General features: G+C 37.7%; 1 protein-coding gene across 5 annotated transcripts in view; it reads left to right on the forward strand.

The window, feature by feature from the left end:
- The window catches only part of NR2C1 (nuclear receptor subfamily 2 group C member 1), a 52,989-nt gene extending 38,360 nt beyond the window's left edge, over nt 1-14,629 (forward strand). For all 5 annotated transcript variants that reach the window (XM_074165037.1, XM_074165028.1, XM_074165059.1 and 2 more), the window contains 6 exons: nt 2,894-3,056; nt 5,027-5,148; nt 8,225-8,364; nt 10,307-10,444; nt 13,415-13,520; nt 14,071-14,629. In XM_074165037.1, coding sequence (XP_074021138.1) covers nt 2,894-3,056; nt 5,027-5,148; nt 8,225-8,364; nt 10,307-10,444; nt 13,415-13,520; nt 14,071-14,245 — 844 coding nt within the window. In that variant the 3' untranslated portion in view covers nt 14,246-14,629. The remainder of the gene's footprint in view (nt 1-2,893; nt 3,057-5,026; nt 5,149-8,224; nt 8,365-10,306; nt 10,445-13,414; nt 13,521-14,070) is intronic.
- The last annotated feature ends 8,436 nt before the right edge of the window (nt 14,630-23,065 follow it).

Consider the following 23,065-nt stretch of genomic DNA (forward strand, 5'->3'; position numbering starts at 1 on the left):
TTCTGAGAGCTGTCCCAGCGATACTCCTTTACACACCATCTACATTGTACACATAGTTTTGAAAATTTGTATGTGGAGTAAATCCACCAAGGAAAAAAAGACTGATATATATATCGAAGTAGTTTGTACTGACTGAAATACATGATTTCCCCTGTAGTCTCTACTGCTTTGTGTAATTGCAAGCAGAATGCATTGTTCTGTTCCTTTCTTTATATGCTGCTTAGAAAGTCAATGTGACTTTATATAGGTGCTGATCTGGACCTTTGCTGTGTCCTGGGTAAAGACTATAAGAATATACTGTGTAAGTAGTATCGTTATATGTGCTGATAAACTACATTCAATACTATAGCTGTTCAAAAAGACGTAGTAATAAGGTTGCAGGATAATCTTTCAGTTCTTTATTTCCTGGCACTTTCAGATGCTTGCTTTTGCCAACTTCAACAACAGAAGTGTTCATTTTTAAAAATCTGACTATGACAAGGCACCAAGTTCTCTCAGCCAGAGAGCTTCAAAGAGCTCTGACTCAGCTTATGCGTACTCTTGTCTAGTAGGTTAAGTAATAGATTTCCAGTGGGGAGGTTCAAGTTAAATATTCCTATGAAAGGCAAGTTGTTACCCAAGCAGAAATTAAATTTTTATCTAAATCTTTGATTTCTTTGCCAGGCTCTATGCCAGCTTGATCTAACAGACACAGATGTTTACTGAAGAAAAACAGGTTAAGGGATTTCAGGAAGCAAGTTTTATCCATCCATGGGTTTTATGTATTTTATTATAGTCTGTTGCTTGCAGCTACAGTAGTTAAATTTTCACTTCTGATGACACAAATTTAGTGTACAACTTCGCTGCTAGCATTCCACTCTTTTATACTGTAATGTTATATGCCTTGTCCTCTAATGGCCTCATTATCTGTGGTCCTTTTTTACAGTTTATCAGCAGTCCTATATATCTCCTAGTGACTGGGACCAACAAAAATAGAACCGAAGTTGTGTCTAGCAAAGGATATCAATACCATGTATTTTAATGTTGATTATACCTTTTTTTCTCAGTTTGTGGGCTCAGTTTTCACAGTGTCCAGGCAAGCTTTGTTCTGGATTCTCTTTTCGTTGGTGTTTTACCTTGAAATCATTGGTCATGTATTAAAAGGATCCACAGTGCGGAGCCATGAGGGAGCAATGCTTCTGTTTGTGTCTGCTGGCTTACTGCTACCAGTTTATGGGATAGGAGGGAGAAGATTTCTTTGAAAGCAAACATTCAATAATAAGTTGGAATATCGCAGGCAGACATGGTTAACCAGTGTACCTGTCCACCATATTTAAAAAGACTTTTCAGCCTTTACTGGAATAAATACAGGATCGTGGCAGATGGATATGACATTTACCTTTTGGGGAAAGCAGAGATCTTGTTCCTCTCTTACATTTCTGTCCCTGCTACATGAAAAGCCCTGTAGAGATCCTATTTTTCCTAAGAAACATCTGCCACTGAGCTGCTGAGTTTGCCTCTTCTACATAAGGCTGCCAAGAGTGAGCCATGCAGGACCTGAAATTCAGATCTCCTAGTAGGAGTCCAATAGTAAAACTTCCAGAGCTTACCCATGAATGCATTCCCTTTGTGCCTACTTTCCATATACCTGAGACAGAAAACGTCCCAGGCATATCTGCGTAGTCCACCTATATCTGTTTAATCCACTCGTGCATGCCCCAGTCAGCCTCATGTGTACACATCAAGGCATGCAGGCTAGTGTAGGACCAAAAACCAGTTCATTTACCATCTCAAGCCTGAGGCAGTGTCAGCAGCTCTTTTATTGGGAGGTTTCATTTGGTGGTAACTGGTTATGTCAAATATAGTAAACATTTAGACTATTCTAGCATGTTAATGAATTTAGATAGCTAGGGAGTGTGGGGGAAGAGAAGGTTGCAAAATTCTGCTGCAGACTTTGGCATTCAATCAGTGATTTTAGATTCTGTGGTAACAAACGTCTCTATAAATTCAGAATCAGTTCTACATACAAGCTGTTACTCAGCTTTTGTAACGTTTTCAGACCTCTGCGCATAAGTTTTTCACACAATGCTGTATGCAAATGATATCGCTCTCCGGATATGTCATCTCTCTGTAGGCAGTCATCAAATCTGTTGATTTTTGATTGAAGATATATCAGTTTTGGTTCTCAGGTGTATTCATGCACAGAAAAACAATGTATTTGTCATCAAATGAAATAATGTTATCAAAATAATGACTATATCTGTGCTCTTCCTGTCATCTCCCCTGTAACGTTTGTGCCTGTGACTTCATCTTAGCAGGAGTCACTGACTCACATCAAAGGATGGTAAGGATAATACTGGAAGCATGAGAGTGCTTTCTCTTACGTAGTTTGAAACAGTCTTTTCAAATTAAGCTGAATAACTTAACCACAACTCATTACTTAAAAAAACCCACACTTGTTCCATTTGTGCTTCATAGCAGCAAAAGTCTGTAAAATTTACTTGTGCATTAAGTTGCTTTAACAGCACTCTGATGTCCTCAAAATGCTCATGCCAGCACTCTCAGTAAACATCACTAAAGAGATCTTGAAAGGCAAACTGTGATTCAGCAACACAATCAGTATGTCAAAACTGTGAATTTGTTGGCAACTAGTGTGAACGGAATCTGCTGCTAATTTTTGTTGCAGAGCCACTGTAAGTTGGGGTTTTCAGGGATTTTGTTTGGTGGAGTGGCAGGAAAAGCATGCTACTGACTGCTATTTTCCAAATCTGGTTCTTTGAAACAGGCATCTGGATACAGGTTTCAGACATGTGCAGCTTCCTCCTAAATTGAAACGGTCTCTAAAATTTTCTTTTCTTTTTTTTCTAATTGTTTTTTGAATTTGTTTGCTTTTTTTTTTATTGTGATCTTGCAGGGCATTTGATACTCTTGCAAAAGCATTAAATCCAGGAGAGAGTGCAGCGTGCCAGAATTCCGACAGTATTGAAGGCGGCGTACAGCTGATTGGTGGAGAAACAAGCATGAATATCGTTGAAATAGAGGGGCCACTACTCAGTGATGCACATGTAGCATTCAGGGTACTTCATACTTTTTTACTGTTGACTATTTAAATAAACCATTTTAACATAGTAATAGAAAAGAACTGATTAAATCTTACTTTTGAATTTCTTAGGAGAGTAACTATTTGTTCAGTTATTGGCATTCATTTCTGATGAATACACCGCTTTTGTTCACTGGTTAACGGTTTATTTGGGAAAATGTACGTCTCTTCAGTGGTTTAGCTGCACTGTTTATTTTATGGCTTCTTACCTTAAAATACTAGGTAATACATGCAAAAGGATTTAGATAAACAAGAGTCGCACAGGGCAGAGAGTCAGCATCCACATTCTCTCTTGTTAACAAGAGGATATGGTGCAATCTGCAACTAGATTTTGAGACTCTTAAGTGTCAATTTCTCCCTTGTGTATATGCCCTATTTTAGTATGGTATTAATTAATTAATAAGGGAAAATATGGTTTCTTTTTTAGTGAGCCATATATTTTCAGGCTTTATTTATCATTTTACAAGCCTGCAGAAATGCTATCAATTTTTTTTCATCTTATTATTCGTGGACAAATCAAAAAGCTTGCTCATCTGAAAACTACTTCAGTACCAGGCATTTTATTAAACTTTGCTGCTCTGTGCTAATTTTAGCTGGGATAGAGTTAATTTTCTTCACAGTTGCTGGTAAGGGGCCATGCTTTGAATTTGTGCTGAAAACAGTGTTGGTAGCACAGGGATGGTTTAGTTACTGCTGAGCAGCACTCACAGAGTCAAGGCCTTTTCTGCTTCTCACACCACCCCAGCAGCGAGCAGGGGTGGGGACACAGATGGGACAGCTGGGACAGCTGACCAAAGGGATATTCCATGCCATATGACGTCATGCTCAACGTATAAACTAGAGGGGAGGTCGGCAGGGGGGGCTGCTGCTCAGGCATCAGTCGGTGGGTGGTGAGAAATTGCTTTCATCGCTTGTCTTTCTTGCTTTATTTCTCTCTCTTTGTTATTTTTAATTTTTTATTCTTTTTATTTTCCTTTTCTTCATTATTATTATTGTCAGTTGTTATTATTATTATATTTTATTTCCATTATTAAACTGGCTTTATCTCAACACACAAGTTTTCTCACTTTTACCCTTCCAATACTTGTCCCCCACCCCGTTGAGTGGGAATGAGCGGGCAGCTCTGTGGTGCTTAGTTGCCAGCTGGGGTTAAACCAAAACACCTCTCTTCAGCACATTTTGATGACTCAAGTAAACATCTCTCTAATACAAATTTCAGGTTTTCTTTAAAATTGTGTTAGACAAACCATTATACCACGCCACTGCTTTTACTCATGTACATTAAGAAAGGTAGAGCTGGTCCTTTCTGATGTATATTTGATTAGATTTTTAGGACTTCGGAGCAGCTGTATATTATATTTTACTCACACATCAAAAGATTTTTGATGTATTTATTTGTAAAATATTAATTAAAAGTACAAAAAAAGATGTTCTGTGAAACACAAACACACCACCTCCCCAGGAATTGTGGTAACTCCTCTAATTTTTCAGACCACTTATTCTACTCTTCTGGGAGGAGCTTTAGAAAGTAATGATGCCTTTGTGTATTTTTTATATATTTATCTGTATAGAAATGTAAGAACTTCCATTCAAATTACAATGATTCTTCTAAAACTTTTATTTTTTGAGACCGTCTCAAAAGTTGAGTTTTATTTGGGATTTTTTATCTCCAGCTGTCCCAGACATGAATATTTATCTAAGATAAAGATTCAAACTGTTTGCCTTTTTCGTTGCTTTGTAGTTATTATAGCGTGTAATAGTGAGGCTAATGAAAAAGGCAGTCATTTAATTTTATTTCAGGATTATCTCACGTCTATTTAAAAAACAATTTTACCTTTTCACTTAAAGGAAACTCTAAGACTGATTTTTTTCTTACCATGTTTTTTTATGAAGAAAATAAAATAACTGACTTGCACTTTTTTTTTTTTCCTGTTTTTTGGTTGCCAGCTCACCATGCCTTCTCCGATGCCTGAATATCTTAACGTTCACTATATCTGTGAGTCTGCCTCCAGGTTGCTTTTCTTGTCCATGCACTGGGCACGTTCCATTCCATCTTTCCAAGCTTTAGGGTAAGTGTTCAGTTCCTCTGTTCATTCATGTTGTGAATACACACTTTTAAATATTTTTTTCACTGTCTTCTTCAGGGGCATTTTAAAATATAAATCTACTTATTAAAACTGTTTTATAGATCTTCATCATGAACATAGGCTTTCTTAATCAAAACTACTCCCGACTTCAGTCCAATTCAGGTACTTTGGTTGGGTTTTGAAGGAAAAAGGAGTTGATTTATACCAACCAAATGCCTGCACGCTGCTACTTTATTAATAAATTTTTAGTAAATAGGACTTCCTATTATTTTTTAATAGCTACATGCCAAATTAGAGGCTTAACAGGCAGTCACCACAACAAACCTCTTCTCTGGATCCCCAAATATTGTTATCTTTATAGGTGAATTAGTGGTAATAATTTTGCTTTTAATAACCTATATGAAGAAAATGGTTAGCTCGATGCAGCAAGCATTCAGGATGAAGTTGTTGAACTTCAGGGGATTTTCCAAAAACAAATGGTTGCTGTAACCAGAAAGTAATTCTTATTATTCTTTTTACAGTTTGTGTACCATCCTGCTTTTCTAGCAGAATTCAGTGTATCGCTTAAAATTCTTAAGCCAAATATAGTAGTACATTGCCGATCATCATGAGAAAGCATCTAAAAACAGCAAGGGGAAAAGTGATTTATGTTATTTTCAGAGGTAATTTTATGAAGACACATCAAACAAATAAAAATACTATATCAGCTCTGACACAAATGGAGCATAAATCATATTTGTCTCTTCTCATCTACAGTGTTTTTCTTTAATTCAGTCAAAATAGTGTATGACTGCAGCAGCAAAGAGAATTCCTTTTTAAAGTGAGGGATTGTCCCGTTTTCCAGGAAAGCTGTCAAACCCAGGATGACCTGTGATTACCATTTGTGTTTGCGCAGATGTTTAAGCCAAATTATTCCACATTGTTTAAGGAAAGATACTATATTGTGTGTAATTGAAGCCTGTGTTTTGGAGAAGGAAAAAGTGAAATTCTATAAATTTAAACAATAGCAAGGATAAAAAAATCAGGTAAATGTGATGTTTTATTTTAGTAGAAACTGTTGCCCTGCATAATTTCAAAATACATAGCAAATTAACATAGTACATTACATTATTATATGTTTTAAACGTTTTTTGTAACAGAAGGACACTGCAAATTAGTGTTAAAACAACAAATGGGAATTGCTTTTTTAAAAAAAAATGTTGTACAGAAGAGCTTTCTCTCCAAAAAAATTAACAAGAAATGCCTATAGAAAATCTGCATGTTTTTTGAATATGTTACTTCCCAGTATGTTTTTCTGTTTGAATTAAAAAGCGGAGGAGTAGGCTGTCTTAATAGTGTTAATATGTACCTGTGCTACCATTTACAGTCGCAGTCAAGATCATGGCCAACAGTATATTTAAAAACCATTTAACATAAAGTCTTCCTTTTGAAGGAAATACTAACTTTTTTTCAGGTGGAGATTTATTTGAAATTAATGCAGCTTTTTCGGTTTGAGCACGTTACGTACTATAATTTTGACTTTCAGAAGGGTGACTCATTTCACTTTTAAAATAAAGAGAATTTACTAGTAATTGAGAGGAGATGACAAGCCGAAACAAAACCATAGTAATGCTTTTGTAGGGAAGATAGATAATTGTATCCAGGTGGTTCCCTCCTCAGGCAGTGTTTTCCTTAGTTCTGGAGGGATAGTTGGCTTCGGCATACTCATTTATTTAATGATACTAAGTTATTGCTTAGTTCATCTTCCTGCACGAGGACCTTTGTAGGCAAGAGAGATTCCTACTGAAACGTTCATCAAGCTGGTGACAGCCTCTTAGTTTTTTGAGGCTGGTTAAGTTTAATCAGCCACAAAGGGTCTATAGATGATACATTTATTGCCACACATACCAGCTAAGTAGCCGGTGCACCCTATTTTCACTGTTCCTCAGCATAGTCCCTTTGAGAGGAGGTGAATAGGGATGTGACAGATATGTGTAGAAGCTGCATGTACAGTATCACGTCTCCCATAACAAGAACTGGATTGTAGTAAAAAATACTGCCCTAGGAAAGCTCTCTGTAATCCAGTACAGGATAAGTCATTTGGCATATTAGTATTGCAGTAAATCATCAGAAATGTTCTTGAAGATTTCACCAATATTCTTACAAAAATCCACTCCATTGTATTTTTGTAGTTGAAATCGTAGCTTTAATGTGCTTTTCTTCTTTGATAGGCCTTGTGCTTCTTTTAATTTTCCATTATTTATATTTACTGGCTAAAACTGTGAAACGTGGTACCTGGATTTGACTCCTCACTGGTAGGATTTCCTTTTTAAGGTACTGAGCTCTTGTTAAGCTCTACGAATTAGAGATGCTTGGCAATAATAAAAGTAAGATCACTAATATGGAAGTTCCTGAATATGGATTGATACACCTAATTTTAAGCTTCAGCATTTGAAAAAAAATGAAACTTAATTTCAGGACTAATTCTTCTGGCTAGCAAATCCTTGTGAATTCTATTTATACTTCAAAGTCTGTATTTCAATCCCAATTCCAAACATGAAAAGGATACAGAAAATAGCAGTCAGGAAGCTCAGGAACTTGATCTCACATGTTCCATTTCATGTGTATTTTTAATTAAGAAATTATACCAACCTGCCAGATTTCAAGTAGGAAAAAAAATAGACTTTTGAGTCTGTTCTACATCCACAATACAGGAGCAATGCAAACTTTTTTTGTCCATGCAGGTAAATGTTATACAAAAGTTAGTGTAAATCCTAAAAAAATTAGCATGGCAAATATGTAGACAGTTGTCATTTAGTGTAAGTTCAGCTTGCTTTTGTGATGGAGATCTCTTTCATTTGATGATTAAAACAAAAATTACTTCCTTACAAATGTCACTCTAAAACAGGTATTTTAATCCTAGCATGCAAATAAAAATACTTTTGATGCAGGGCTTCATTTTGGTACTGGTTGCAATGGTTGAATTAAATTAATGTTTTATGAAGTGTTCTTCAAATTAAAAAACCTGTGAATGCAAATGGCGGATTTTATTAAATGAAATTATTGTGTTTTTTAATAGACAGGATAACAGCATATCATTAGTAAAAGCCTGCTGGAACGAACTTTTTACGCTTGGTCTTGCGCAATGTTCACAAGTTATGAATGTGGCGACTATATTAACTGCATTTGTCAATCACCTTCACGGCAGTTTACAGCAAGGTAAGGTGTATACTGGGTGCGTTGCCAGACTTGGAGAATTACTTCATGTTTTTTAAGTTTTGAACTGTGCAAAAGCTTTTTAATTATCATTCAGCTGTTAATAAAAAAATATTGTTTGTAAAGAGTTTAGCAGTTAGCATTGAAACAAAATAATACTAGAAAAAACAGTTCACAAGATGGAATTTTTTTAGCAATTTTGCAAAAGTCAGCTATGCTAATACTTCCTTCCCTCCAAATTTAAAAAATAATAAAAACCCACCCATCTTTCTAATGTAGGTTAGCATTTACTGGGGGGGGTTTATTGTGTGTCTGTGTAATGTCTAATAGTATTCTGTTGTTTTGTTAGTCTACGTCAGCTCAAACTGGGAATATTTCAGGCAGCATCAACATTAAGAACACAAATGTACTGTGAATATGATTCCTCTGTATCAAGGGTATAAAGACTGACCCATCTGTCCTTGCTGTTCATACCTGTCAGAGCAGCCAAATGCCAACTTGGTGATACACTTCCTTTACATAGCTTGTCTATATACTAGTTTTAGACTAATGCAAGTCTTCAACATATCTTCACTAAGTACACTTCATTTCTTATTAATCCTACGTTCTGCATCTTTTGCATTTTTTTCATTCAAATGAAGGAGATGTCATTTGGCCTCCTCTTTCATCTGCAGTGAAGGAAATGTTCTTCTGAGTGGTAGGGGAGTCTTTTAGCTAATCTTCTTTATGTGCTTGTGAACTCGCACAAGGTTTTCGGTGCTAAAAGCTAACCAGTCAAAAATAGTAGTCTTAACACATTTTTAATAAGGCAGATGTACATACAAAAACCTTAGCATTTTCAAGTTTAACTACATTTTAGGGTTATTTGCTGTTATGTGGATGAAAATTCACTGTTTATGCTATGCAAGAACAGATTGGTAAGTGGTGGAAAAACAGCCCACAAGAATATAAATTTTCTCTCCCCTTTTATGATGAGGGAATTAAAGAATTATTTCTGAGAGGTTTTCATGATGTAAAAATATCCACAAGATCCTCCTATAAATCACAATGTTTTATAATTCAAACAAATTGATTAAACCACTAAATGTAATGGATCAGCTAAACATACTAACAAATCTGTAATTGTCTTTAGGGGGGATACAAATGGAATTTGGGAACGAACTTTGGTCTACATAATTTTTAAGCATGTTCGCCAAAAAGGATATTGTAGTAATTAATAACGGTTTTATTATTACTACAAATAGATATTTTTGCCATTTAATTTGGCAATTCAGTTTGAATGCAAAAATCAGAAATTTATAAACAATGTCTTCCAGTTGTGTAGTCTGCCAGCTGCAGCGTCTCCAAGAGATAACAAGTTTGTGTGGGCCAGGGACCCGTAGTTTGATGGATCATGGAGGGAACAGGATTTTGAGGCCACTTAGCTAGTGCTGACCCAAAGGGAACAGCTCTGTACCAACCACATTCCCCTAGAAGCAAATCAGGAAAGGTGTATAGTGCACCTTCTTTTTCAGCAGCGGCGTGGTCTTTGACTGACTAAAATAACCCATGAAACTGTACGCTAACCTATCTCATGGCACCTGAGCCTTAGATATAGAGCAAAGATCTGCAGTAGCAGTGTTTTCTTTGCTTATAAGTAGTCTTTCCCTTCATTGATCATTTCAAGCTCTTGTCCCACCCTGATTACAGAAGCTTTAGTGGCAGGAAGAGACCAAATTGTACAATGTGAGGGGGGTAAAAAAAAAGGAAAAAAAAAAGATTGTTATAGTAAAACTGTTGGTGTCAAGATTATTCAGACCTAGCATGTGAGTTTATATATAGATGGCTTAGATTTCCCACTGTTTGAATCTAATACAAATCATTATTCTTAGAAATCCAGTGTGACCACATTTTTTGCATGTGTGTTGACTCGGGGGTTTTATATTTTATGTGTGTGTTGTCTTAGATAAGCTGCCAACAGACAGAGGAAAACTAGTGATGGAGCATATCTTCAAATTGCAAGAGTTCTGTAACAGCATGGTTAAACTTTGTCTAGATGGATACGAATATGCATATTTGAAAGCAATCGTCCTCTTCAGTCCTGGTATGTAATTATTCCAAACGTAAAACTTTAAACTATGCTACTTTTTGCCACGTAAGTTCTGCCTGTGTCAATATATTCAGTTACTGTCACCTGTAGAGTTACTGCCTCGCTTGTTGAGGACTCTTGGAAGGTGTGTAATGAGGACTATAGGGAGAGGAGGGTTAATCTTTTAATGTAAATAGTTGAGTACTAGTTTGGAGACATAAGCTTTACTCTTACCTCTGCCATTGATTTATTTTTTTATATTATTTTCATTTCTTTATTTATTACTTTTAATTCTGTGCCTCCTTTCTGGGGTACTTTTTCTGAGGACTGTCAGTTTAATTTTCAGAAGTGTTGCTCTTGCACATCCAGCTGAGGTGGACTGATGTTGGGTATCTAATGTATGAAAGACTATCTCTCTCGGCATCGATTCTCACATGAAAAATTACAAAAACATGTCACCTCACTTCACATAGGTAGTTTGAAAATAAATATAGCATTTCTGGAGAATGAATGCCACAAACATTCCCTTACATTATTATTTCTGTCTTCTGAACAGTATTTGCCTAATGTACTCCAAGTAAAGTTAATGGACATACATTAGTGAAGATAAAATAAAATAATGATTATTTTTTCCTTCTGGGAGATTAGTCTACAATATGGAGGAAGAAGAGGCCTCTGGTTATGATAGATAGGGACTGAGTAGTTAGATTATGTAACACATATGCCTGGACTGTAGAAAATTACACAAATAATTTTCTTATTTGAAAATTATGGAATTAACTTTTCACTAAAGGCATTCAGATATTACATCAGTATACTGCAGGTCTTAGATTCATCATTCAGAATTTAGGGATTTAATATAAAACCAAAACCAATTCTTTCTATAAAAGAAAAACGCATAAACCTCAAGTACTTTCTGTGTCTCCGGGAATTTTTCAGTCACATTTAGAAAGGAAATACTCAGTCATTCCATTTTGCATTAGAAAGTTTCAAAAGCATCAACAACTGCCGTAATCCTCGTCGCCCTGCCTTTTTTAGATGCTGAAAAGATCAGAGCAAATTTTAAAAATGTGCCTATATCTTAGTGACCTGCCCCCCATCAGTAGTGGAAGAGAACTGGATATTTGGTCCTTGTCAGTTCTGTAGATTTATTACATCTGAGAAGAACTTTCTTTTTCCATTCAGTTGCAGCTCACCCTTTCCCAGAAGAATCAGTTGAGAAAATCTTCTGGAACTTGCACATTTCCAAAATGCAAATTTTAAGCAGGTTTTCATTGACACCAGAAGATATTTCTCTAGGAACCTTACACTTGCAAAGCAGTATTTACTTATTTGCTTAGTCTGAAGGTAATTTGTCTCCTTCTGATTGGACTTGACAACAGAAAAGGTAGAAGGAAAAATATCTTGGGAAAAGACTAAATCCAGTCACGATTGAGATTACTTTTCTTTAGCTCACCTGTTCTCAGGATCACATTCCTAATGATGTGTAGATGCTTTAAGGGGAATGTGTTGTCAATATTCTTAAACCTATGAGCCATATGACAAAATCTTCATATACCTGAAAGTCTTGTTCAGTACCTTGAACAGAAGGGATGTTCTGTCAATGACTGACAGCCCAGAAATTACAATTTCAGGGATTTCAATGCTCTGCTACAGGATGGGGCTGGGCTGCACACACAGCAGAGCCCTAAGGTAAGAACATCTACGTTAGTAGACCCTGCTGATTTGCCGTCTTCCGTAGCTGAAGACTTGAAGATTACTGAAAAGCTTCTGTGCCAAGCCAGCTGTTTGACTGTTACAAGATAGCCCTGGGCAAAGAGTGTAAAGAATGTAAAGGGAGTGCCTAGAAGACTTTGAATCTTTGTAAATGGCTGCTACTGTACTAGCAGTGGTGTTCAAACTACTGGTTTTGGAAGTTGACTTGTAGCTGTTTCTGACATTGCTCTAAAAGCAGCATCGTAAAGTGATGCATATTCATGTCAACAACAACTCTTCAAAATGTGTTGCTCTTTATGAACTTGTTAACCTCTTGTCCTCTGCATAAATTTGAAGTCATGAAGTCATAAATTTGAAGACTGAATTGCTATATTGCTATATAGGACAAAATATTCCCCTGTGAAATGATGTGTTCAGGGGAGCCCAGTGTATCACAGAACTGCTGAACTGCTCTGAAAGCTTCTGTATCTGCAGAGCTCCAGGTTTTGTTAACAGAAGGTCATATATTTGGAGAGGAGGAGTGACTGCTAGAAATAATCTTTTATCTGACATAATAATTTGGCAGCTCATTTATGATCCCATTTCTGAAAAATAAAATCTACGTGATTTGTCATGCTACTATGACAGTAAAATATTTACATTTAGATAGACGGATAATAAAAATTACAGACCATGTAAAGTGTTCAGAATTACCAGATAATAATTTCCAAATGTGTCTTGGCAGCTAGGTTAATATCCTTTCGTTTTAGTAAAATTTAAATTTCGAGTGTTTAAATCACTGCTAAAAATTACATTTATCGCATTTGAAAATTTTGCACCCAACAGTTGAAAAAGAATTCTCTGCTATGTATCTTCTACAGTTCTAGGAAACAAATGGTTCATAGCCTTTTATTCTGCTTTTTCCACTGATCTTAATTTGACAATATTCCAATAAATGTCAGTGTATTGAAACAATGCTGTTCTACTGCTACACAGAGAACAGAGCTGTATCAAGATAGATGTAAAGATAGATGTAAACATTGCAAGCACTGCATTTATTTGAACTCTTCAAAATGTCTGGTTGTATTTATAAAAAAACAAGTAAAATGTAACCATAGAAGAAAAGAAATATAGGGAGGTAAAGCAGAGTCCTCCACTGAAACTATGAAGTTGCTACAGCTACCAAATAATGATTTCAGTATGCTTACAATTAGATAATCTGTATGGATTTTAGTGCATCATATATATAACAGGTATAACAATGTGGAGTGGTGGTTTTTTTTTTTTCAGATCACCCAGGTCTAGAAAATGTGGTACAGATTGAGAAATTTCAAGAAAAGGCTTACATGGAGTTCCAAGACTATGTAACAAAAGCATATCCAGATGATACTTACAGGTCTGTAAACTTACATGCTTACTTGATTGATTCTGTTTTCAGAGCATCAGTGATACTGATTTGTATAGTATTTCTTGTAATAAGTATGTACATTTTCTTCTCACCTCCTTAAAGGTAAGAAATTACCTTTAGATTATTTCAAATACTATGCATGTACTCATACATATTGTGAGTATTATTTATCTACCCATTTATTATTAATTTTTGCAAAATGAAATATTGGAAATAAAATAAATATTTTTAATGTTTTCATTTTGAATTACACATACTTGGAATTTTTCCTTATTTAGTCTAAGTCCAAACATTGTATAGTCCATGTAATTGACAGGCTTACCCACTTTTTTTGTATTGTTGAAGACATGACTGGACATAAATTTAATACTCTACTGATTTAAATATTTAAGCCTTTCATTAACTAGGTATAGCGAATTTTGACTAGTATTGCCCCTTATTAATTTTTTCTCTTCTCTTCTCTTACTGATAACATGATTGTGAATAGCACTAAAACCTGTGACCACAAGTAACACTTTTTACCAAACTCATTTTCCAGACTGTCTAGACTTCTTCTCCGATTGCCTGCTCTAAGGCTGATGAGCGCTGCCATCACCGAAGAGCTATTCTTTGCAGGACTAATTGGAAACGTTCAGATTGATAGCATCATCCCATATATTCTGCGAATGGAGACAGCGGACTACAACTCTCAGATAATTGGTCACGCCGTATAAAAGTAGCAGTCAAGGATTCTGTACCATGGCAGTCATGGTGATGTAAATGCATACTCTGTCTCCAAGAGATGGCAATAAGCCTTCCCATGCACCTTTCCAAAGAAGGCTAATATTCCTCCTTTCCAGTACACTTGGGAAACGTGGTGGAGTGTATTAAGGAGTATAGGATCGCTTCCTATTTTTCATCTGACCTTCAAGGACTTGTAAATTAACTTGGTATCTGAAGAAAGTCAAGAATTGTCCATCCTATTTTTGTAGATAGATGAACTTGGAATATTTGTTTATAAAGTCCAGGCTTGTGAAGAAACTGAAGAAGCTTTGACTGAACTAAGGTATCTCAACCTAGTTTGATGTTTTAGACAAATAAATTAACTTTCCTCTCTGAGTTGTGTTTTCAGTGTTTTGCTACTAGTTCTTTCTCACTGATCAAATGGAAAATACATGATCAAACATCCTGAAAAGGCCAGTGTTTCCGTGGAAACAAGACCATTATAATCAAACTTTGTCGTGTTGTTTTGAAGAGAGATTTGTTTCTTGTTGAGTGAAACACTGGACACCATTACAAGTGCCGGGAAAGTAGAGGAAGTTCACATTTTAAAATATTCTGATGATATGTTGATGGAATTGATCAAAAGTAAAGCAGCAAAGGGTCAGTACTGACTGTTTTGTGGATGCAAAGGAATACTGTGTTGTAGTATTGCGTCTCGCTAGACATCAGCTATTTTACAGTATGAAAAACTAACAGAGAAGTGTATACTGCAGGTATTCAAAGACAGCATCCTCCTATTTTTTCTGGTCTCAGAAGTTAAAGCTTTTTCACACTACCCCTCCCTCTTTCATACTCAGTGCACAATGATGGAGGCATTCTAGATGCCTCTTGTGTTCATGTCTTTATTTTTTTTATTATTGTTAGCCTTTGGTTACGTAGTCCTCTTTTCCAACCAGTCTTGTATGATTATTTTTTAAATTTGAGTTTGTCAAATCCAGTGCCCCTCCCTATGGGAGCATGGTCTCTGCTGCTTTTCCTTTCCTTATTAGAAATGGGTCTAGATACTTCATATATGTTTCCTGAATCATACTCCATAGCTCCATCTAAGGATGGGTTTAAATGTTTTCCTATCTTGAGGCGTGTGCCTCACTGACAAGTGGCACTGACACACAGTTGCTTCTTGCTTCCCTTGCAACAGGACGTTATACATCCCCAGCACATTTAATACCTGTTGCTTAAAATGAGAGAAGTATCCTAGTAAAAGTGGTGGTCTAGCTCTGACAGTAGCATTTAGGATTACCTAAATCTTGGATCAAGGCCAAGTTCTATTTGTCATGAACCTTCTCTGGCAACATTGGGTGAGGAAGAGCCTCGCCCATTGAAGAAACTCATGGTTTCACTAGAATTTGCTTAACCAAAATATCAGCTTAAACACAGGCCGTTGCCCACTCTGCAGTAGCAGCTCCACGGGCCCTCTACCACTGAGAGACTACTAGAGGAGGCTTGGGTGAGTTCTGTAGCTTTTCTCAGCCCCTGAGGATCTCAGCCAGCCAAGAAGAATCTGAGAATTGCCTCTGACACTGAATTTCTGTGTTCTTTTCAATTCCACTAACTGAGCTGCTTGGATCTTCCTCCGTCCAAGCTCTGTAATCTGAGGTTGTACTACAGGATCAGTCAGACCCAAGCACTCAGTGCTGAGGACCCCTGATGGGATGGAACCATGGCCCCTGCTCTGCCTTCGCACTTAACTGACTTGCTGAAGGACAGCCTTCAGTGTTGCAGGTGGCTGTGGCAGCTGAGCTCTTCCCACATTCCACCTTTAGAAGGGCACAGGATTCAAGCTTTTCATGTGTTCCCAGGAGAGCAGTATGAGGACTACTTCTCTGCATCTCGGAATGTATGCATCTCCTCAGCAGGGTTTATGGAAATATGAGAGACAGTTACTGCCAATATGCTTATTCTCTCCCCAGGGAATAAAGGCCCATCTTGCTGTCTGTAGGAGCGAGTTGCAGATGGCAGGGTATATAATTTTCATTTCAGCTCTCCTTAGAAATTCTGACCCTGCTTTCTAGCCCCATGCTATCCCTAACCACTTCTGGCCCTGACAGGCATGGGAGATTTACACTCCTCTGTGTTAAACCTTTTAAGGAAGCCAACAGCACATTACTTCTGAATATTTTGGAGGTGGTTTGTTTCCCAGGCGTTCCAATACTCTTGGAAGAGATTTACTCCAACATTCTCCAGATTCATGTAACCCAGATAACAGTAAGATGGAAATAAAAGCTTTTTTTTACTTCTAATTGCAGTATATGGTGCAAATCTCTCACATCCTTGCAGAAATCTTTCACTCCATAGCTTGACCTTCAGGTGTGATAGGCAGTTCTTTGTTTACAGCTGGCCAAAAGATTCAGCTGATGCAGCCTCTCGAATGGTACTGTCCGGAAACAGTTCTGTCTTCAGAAACAGCTGAGAAAATACCACTGTTTCTACAGCTGTAAATCTTTAGTGATTGAATCCATAAGCTCATCCATTTTTATCATAGAACAGCCCAGGTCTGAAGGCACCGTAAAAGATTATCCAGTCCAACCTTTTGTGGGAAAGGGAGCCTAGGTACGATTATCTAGCACCCTGTCCAATGACATCTTGAAAACTTCTAGTGATGGGGACTCCACCACATCCCTGGGGAGGTAGTTGCAGTGATTGATTGTTCTCAGCATAAAAGCTTTCTTTCTTACGTCGAGATCTCTAAGACTTCTCAAAGATTATAGACAGTGGCCTTGCACAATGACAGCTACTTCTCTTCATACCCCAGGGTAGGTTTCCTCTGGGCCCATGGATTTATGTGGGCTGAGCCGTGGCAAGAGGCTGCAGACCAGCCATTCCTCCACTACTGGTAGGTTGACACATGCATTGTCGTAGCTACTCGATCCTGTGCCCTGTGGTCCAGCTGTGCTGGTAAAGACAGAGGCAAAGATGATGTCAAGAACCTCTGCCTTGTCAGCATGGTTAGTGAGTAGTTTCCCTGCCCTGTTAGGCAATGGGTCTATGTCTTCCCTGTGCTTCTGCTTCCTGCTCACATACCTAAAGAACCCTTTCTTGTTCTTGACAGCTTTGGCCAATTTCAGTTCTAGCTGAGCCTTAGCCTTCCTGACTGCATCTCTGCATGCTCTAGCAAGGTTCTTGTAGTCCTTGATGAGTATTTAGCTGCCTTTCCATATTTTTTTTTTTTTTTTGCTTTTTTTTCAGAGCACTGTTTTTGAGGAGATGGCCTTAGAACCTTGCTTTCTCTGGATTCCTCTTCTTGCTTCCTCTTACCCTAGTCTGTTTGAATATGTTAGCCTGCTTCAGTAATGTGTGGAATGCCGTTACCACTGACTGTTGGGACAAGACTACTTTCTTAGGGTGTGTCAACTGAAAAGCACAAGAACCTTGGTCATGTTTCATATCAGGTTGTTTAAATTCAGGTGTTTGAAACATGTCCTTGCTGTTCTTTTTGATGCCCATCGCCTCTGCTGGGCAGAAGGTCCAAATCCCAATGGCTGACTTTCTCCCCTCCCATACCTTTTAATGTTCTTTTACTGGCAAATCCCTTGGACTTCATCTGGGATTTCTGCCAAATCGCCAAATCAGGAAATCTACCCATCCATGTTTTTCTTTTTAAATCATGTATTTTCAGGCCTGAGATTTCCCTCTACATGTTGGGTAGCAAGAGAATATTGTCTTCTTATTTGCATGGGACAGAGATTTACAGATTATTTTTAATCTAATTCTCTTGACCAGCTGAGAAATCAAACAGGATGACCATCTCCAGACTAGGTAACAGACTGTATCACCTCTTGAACAGTATGGTCGAGTCAGCATCAGTAATCGGTATATACTCTAAAAGTTCTCAGACCACATTTGAGGTTTTGCTCAATAATATCTCTGTTTCCTATCTTTGTAAACTGGACAACTAGTTCAAGAAATCTTCAACCAAAGAACCAAGAAGATGGTGCCAGCCACCTTTTTCTGAGGATACCAGGACACTTAATTATCTGTGGCGTGGCCATCTAGATGGATATGCACATAAAGGAAAGTTGCTTATCTCAAAGAGATTCTAGCTACTTGTGTGTTAGAATGGTGATAACCATACACCCTTCTCCCTTGTGGCTGACATTACTATAACTCTATGCTTGCTGTCAAGTCAAGGAAAAGGGAGAGATGAGTACACACCCACAGTATTGTGAGGGCCAGAAAAACCCCATTTTTTGATCTTGGGCACTTCTGATGTTTGGACTTCTATAAAGCAAATGTGCATACACACAACGCATTGCAAAGAGCTCTGGCTACTGGTAAGTAACCTTTTTTCCCTGAAGTTTTCTCATTTTCTCACATTTTTTCATAATAATAAATTTTCATCTTAAGTTCAGTAATGATGTAAAGGTAGGGTGCAGCTGGTCTATGCTGCCTGGCTAGTGTCATCTCTCTGGTCTTCATAGAATCATAGAATCATATAAGCTGGATCCCATACTACAGGGTGTTGCTTCAGTGTTATTCACTTTGCTCATCAAGATTTTTCATTAATCATTTTAAAATAATTTCTTTAACCATTCTTAAACTATAAATTCATGCTTTTGATAAGGAATGAGGCATAACTGTGTTTTCTCAGGAATGGGAGCTTTAAAACAGGTAAACTACTATGGGGATGAACATGTTTTTTCTGTATTTCTGGATGTTAACCAGTGCAGTCATCTGAGAATAATGCAACAGCTCATGGAAAGGCTAAACAGTGAAGTTCTGGTTTTGTTGTTTTGGTTTTTTTTTAAGATAATTGCTGCTCAGTTAAATGGAGCATATTAAGTTACCTTCAACTCAGGCCCTTAGCATTTCTAACAGCTATTTTTTATGAAGACATGATCTCACGTTAGCACCTGTGTGATTTATTGTCATTTATAATCTTGTGAATAAATGTTCTTTGCTACTGAATGAAAGGCTGGCTAATATTACTGGTTTCTTTCATGCTGTTCAGTAACACTGTTAATCAGCTAACAAAAATGTGAATCTTGAAGCTCACTCCACCAGGGATATTAAAATATCTCATTATTTTTCTGACCTCTTCCTTTCTCCTTTAATTTATTTTTCAACTTTTTGATCTTCAGCAGTCTGACAGTTTTTATACCAAATCAGGATTTAACCAAACTGTGGCATTTACTAGCCAAAAAAATAAGAAGTCTCTTTGCCAATGAAAGGACAAGTTTCATTTCAACAGCTTTAAAATATTCAATCTTAAGAGCAAGAAAAATCATTTTAATATAAATCACATGAAAGGAAAAAGAATTTTACACATTTTAGAATCCTGCCATTTAAAGATGGGAGCAATGTTACACATAATAAGCTTACTAGTTCAAACATTTTTCATGAAAGTATATTGTAGATACATGGGTTTAGGTTGCTTGTTTCATACTGGTAAAGTTCCTGGTGCAAATAATTGTTCTCTTTTAACTGGTTTCCAAAATACATTGCAATACTTTATGCCGTTGGAAACTCACCTGTCCATACATCTATGGGATCTTCAGTGTCAGTGAAAGTCAATCTGTTCATTTTGAAACTGGTCTGTTCATTTTGTTCAGCCTTCGCAGTTTGCTAGTACCTCGGTTTCAGTGTAAGCATTTCAATGTCACTGTAGTTGTTTTGCTGTCATATAAAAAAAAGAAATCACTGTAAATGTCTTGAAACCTGGCTAAATTGGTAAATTCTATTTTGGCTGTATTTTTTAAAATAAATTGTAACTTTCTATTACAGAAAACAATTGCAATAACCTATCACTTTGTTAGTGTTTTATATGGATTGACTTACAGACCTAAAGCAGTGTATATGATTACAAAGAGTTTGTGGATCTTTCGCACTTTTATTACACAATGTAGTATTGTCAATTATATTCAGTCTCTGGGATTTGTGATAGCTGCAGTACCTTGCTGTTTGCTAACCTTTGTTGCTACTAACCGTTTGTTTCCATGCTTACTACTTTCTGGCCTATGAATTTGAAAATGTAATAACTCATTATAAAATTTAAGTTACCAATTTTTTTGCTTTTTAAAACACTACATAGAAGTATGTGTTGTAATGAACCCTCATCACAGATCTTCATTTCATATAATGCAATAATGTATACGTAGAAATGATTATTTGATTTATTACAGATCAGTTTTAGGTTGGAAGAGTATGGTTGAACACAGGGTTTTTTTTCTTTTGAAAGAAATACAGATTTCAGATGTTCAGAATTAATTATCTCAGTTTAAAATATTACCAGATAAATAATGAATTTGTTCATGTTTAAAATTGTGAAATTATCACAAGTTTTGGTCTATTCCAGAATTGATTGCTCAATGATAATTGAAAAAGTGTAATTTTTTTTAGTCTTCTATAAATGAATGTGGCCTTTGCATGAATGTGCAGATAACCCAGGACAGCATCCCAAATGAGAAATGAGCTACCATTCTTTCATGTTTAAATTCTGAAATGTTTTTGTCATGAAGTGTTGTGGTTTAACCCCAGCCGGCATCTAAACATGGTGCAGCTGCTCATTCACTCCTTCCCTGCTGCCCAGGGGGATAGGGAGTAGAATTGGGAAAAGAAATAAAACTCTTGATTTGAAATAAAGACAGTTTAATAGGACAACAAAGGAAGAGAAAATAATAATATGCAAAACGTGATGCAGTGTGATTGCTCACCACCTGCTGACTGATGTCCAGTCTGTTCCCGAGCAGTGATCCCAGCCCCCTGGCCAATTCCCCCCAGTTTATATACCGAGCATGACATCATATGTGGTGGAATATCTCTTTGGCCAGTTTGGGTCAGTTGTCCTGGCCGTGCTCCCTCCCAGCTTCTTGTGCACCTCCTGGCTGGCAGAGCATGGGAAGCTGAAAAGTCCTTGACTTAAGTATAAGCACTACTTAGCAACAGCTGAAACACCATGTGTTATCACTATTATTCTCATACTAAATCCAAACCACAGCACTATACCCGCTACTAGGAAGAAAATTAACTCTATCCCAGCTGAAACCAGGACATGAAGTAAATTAATTACCAACTGAAACACTGCAGAGAAAATGTTTGTAAGGTGCACTGGTAAAAGTTTGGATGATGCAATGAGCTTACTAATTATAAGATCTGGAAATAAGCATTTAGAGTCTCTTCCCCACCAAAACTTACTCCAGGCTCTGTCTTGCCTCTTTTTTAAAAAACTTACCTTTCTCAGGACTTAGAATCACAGTATCACAGAAGGTTTCGGGTTGGAAAGGATCTTCCAAGACCATCTAATCCAACCCCCTGCCATGGGCAGGGACACCTCCCACTAGACCAGGTTGCTCAAAGCCCCATCCAGCCTGGCCTTGAACACTTCCAGGGATGGAGCATGCCCAGCTTCCCTGGGCAACCTGTTCCAGTGTCTCACCACCCTCATCATATAGAATTTCTTCATTCTGTCCAATCTAAATGTACCCTCTTGCAGATTAAAACCATTGCCCCTTGTCCTGTCACTACAGGCCCTCATAGGAAGTCGTTCTCCATTTTTCTTAAAAGCCCCCTTTATATACTGAAAGGCCACAATAAGGTCTCTTTGCAGCCTTCTCTTCTCCAGGCTGAACAACCTCAACTCTCTCAGCCTGTCCTCATAGGAGAGGTGCTCCAGCCCTCTGACCATTTTTGTAGCCCTTCTCTGGACCCACTGTAAATTCTACAGAGCCCTGTTCCCCAGTCAGGCTGCTAATTGATTACTCTCTCATACCAGTAACTTTCCACAGCCTTTTGGTCACCTCTGAAGGGAAGAGGAAGAGCTCTCTAGAAAAAAGTGCTCTCCTGGTGAATAGCAAAAACTTGACTGGGAACTCTCCAATTTTATTTCCCTGTGGCATCTCGCTTTTGCCCTCTACTCAACAAACATCCCTAGCACCCAGACTTGCCTTTCCTCCTCATACCTCTGTCAAATAACCCCAAAGAAGATTTGTGCTTCATCACATGAATCCATCTCTTGTGAACTCCTGTTTTTCTTCATATGCGTAAAAATTCTTGTGTTAATACATTTCTGTGAACAGCCCTGCTCAGCCACCTCAGTCGTCCTTAACCCTCTGAGCTCCCTAGTGTAAAGCCCTACCCTCGCTCCAATATACATTTTTTTCCTACATGAATCTCTATCAGAAGAAGTCAGGGTTGTGCGTTTGGCTTGAGTGCAGAAACCGAGCGTGTCCTCTGAGCCACTGCACTGGAGATGAAAGCAAGTCATTTGGACCACTAGAGTATCACCATCTTCAAGTGTCAACAGCTAGACACTTAAGGGTTTTTTTGTGGCTGTCGATACAGGCTGAACTAATGCATTTCCTGATTATTTTTTAGTAACTGGTTCTTGTAATGCTTGCTCAAATATATTTTCAAGTTAACAGTGCTTGGATTAGGGGGAGGTGGGTGGGGTGCTAATAAGGAGGGAAGATCATTTGTGGCTTGTGTGGAGTGGTAGGGGGAAAGAGGGATAGCACAGAAGCGATGTCCTTGGGGATGATTTTAACTAAACTGTGGCGGAGTTGCCTGCAAGAGCAGAGAAACTAGATGGAACCGCTCCACCGTGGGTTCTTCTGAATTAATACAGCACATTTCGCTCAGCAGGACTGTCTGCTGGACATCCAGAGAGCCAAACTGCCATGCTCTGAACCTCCTGGTAACACCAACTTCCTAAACAAGAAAGTTGGTTGGCAAGAGACTTACGAGAAACCAACCCTGGGGCTTTGATCCTGCAGATTTCTGGTGCTCTGCAGACCTGCAGCCTAATCCCTTCTAAGAAGCCGTTCATGAGGTCTCTA

This window comes from Numenius arquata, chromosome 2 (genome assembly GCF_964106895.1).
Source record: "Numenius arquata chromosome 2, bNumArq3.hap1.1, whole genome shotgun sequence".
Classification (NCBI taxonomy): Eukaryota; Metazoa; Chordata; class Aves; order Charadriiformes; family Scolopacidae; genus Numenius; species Numenius arquata.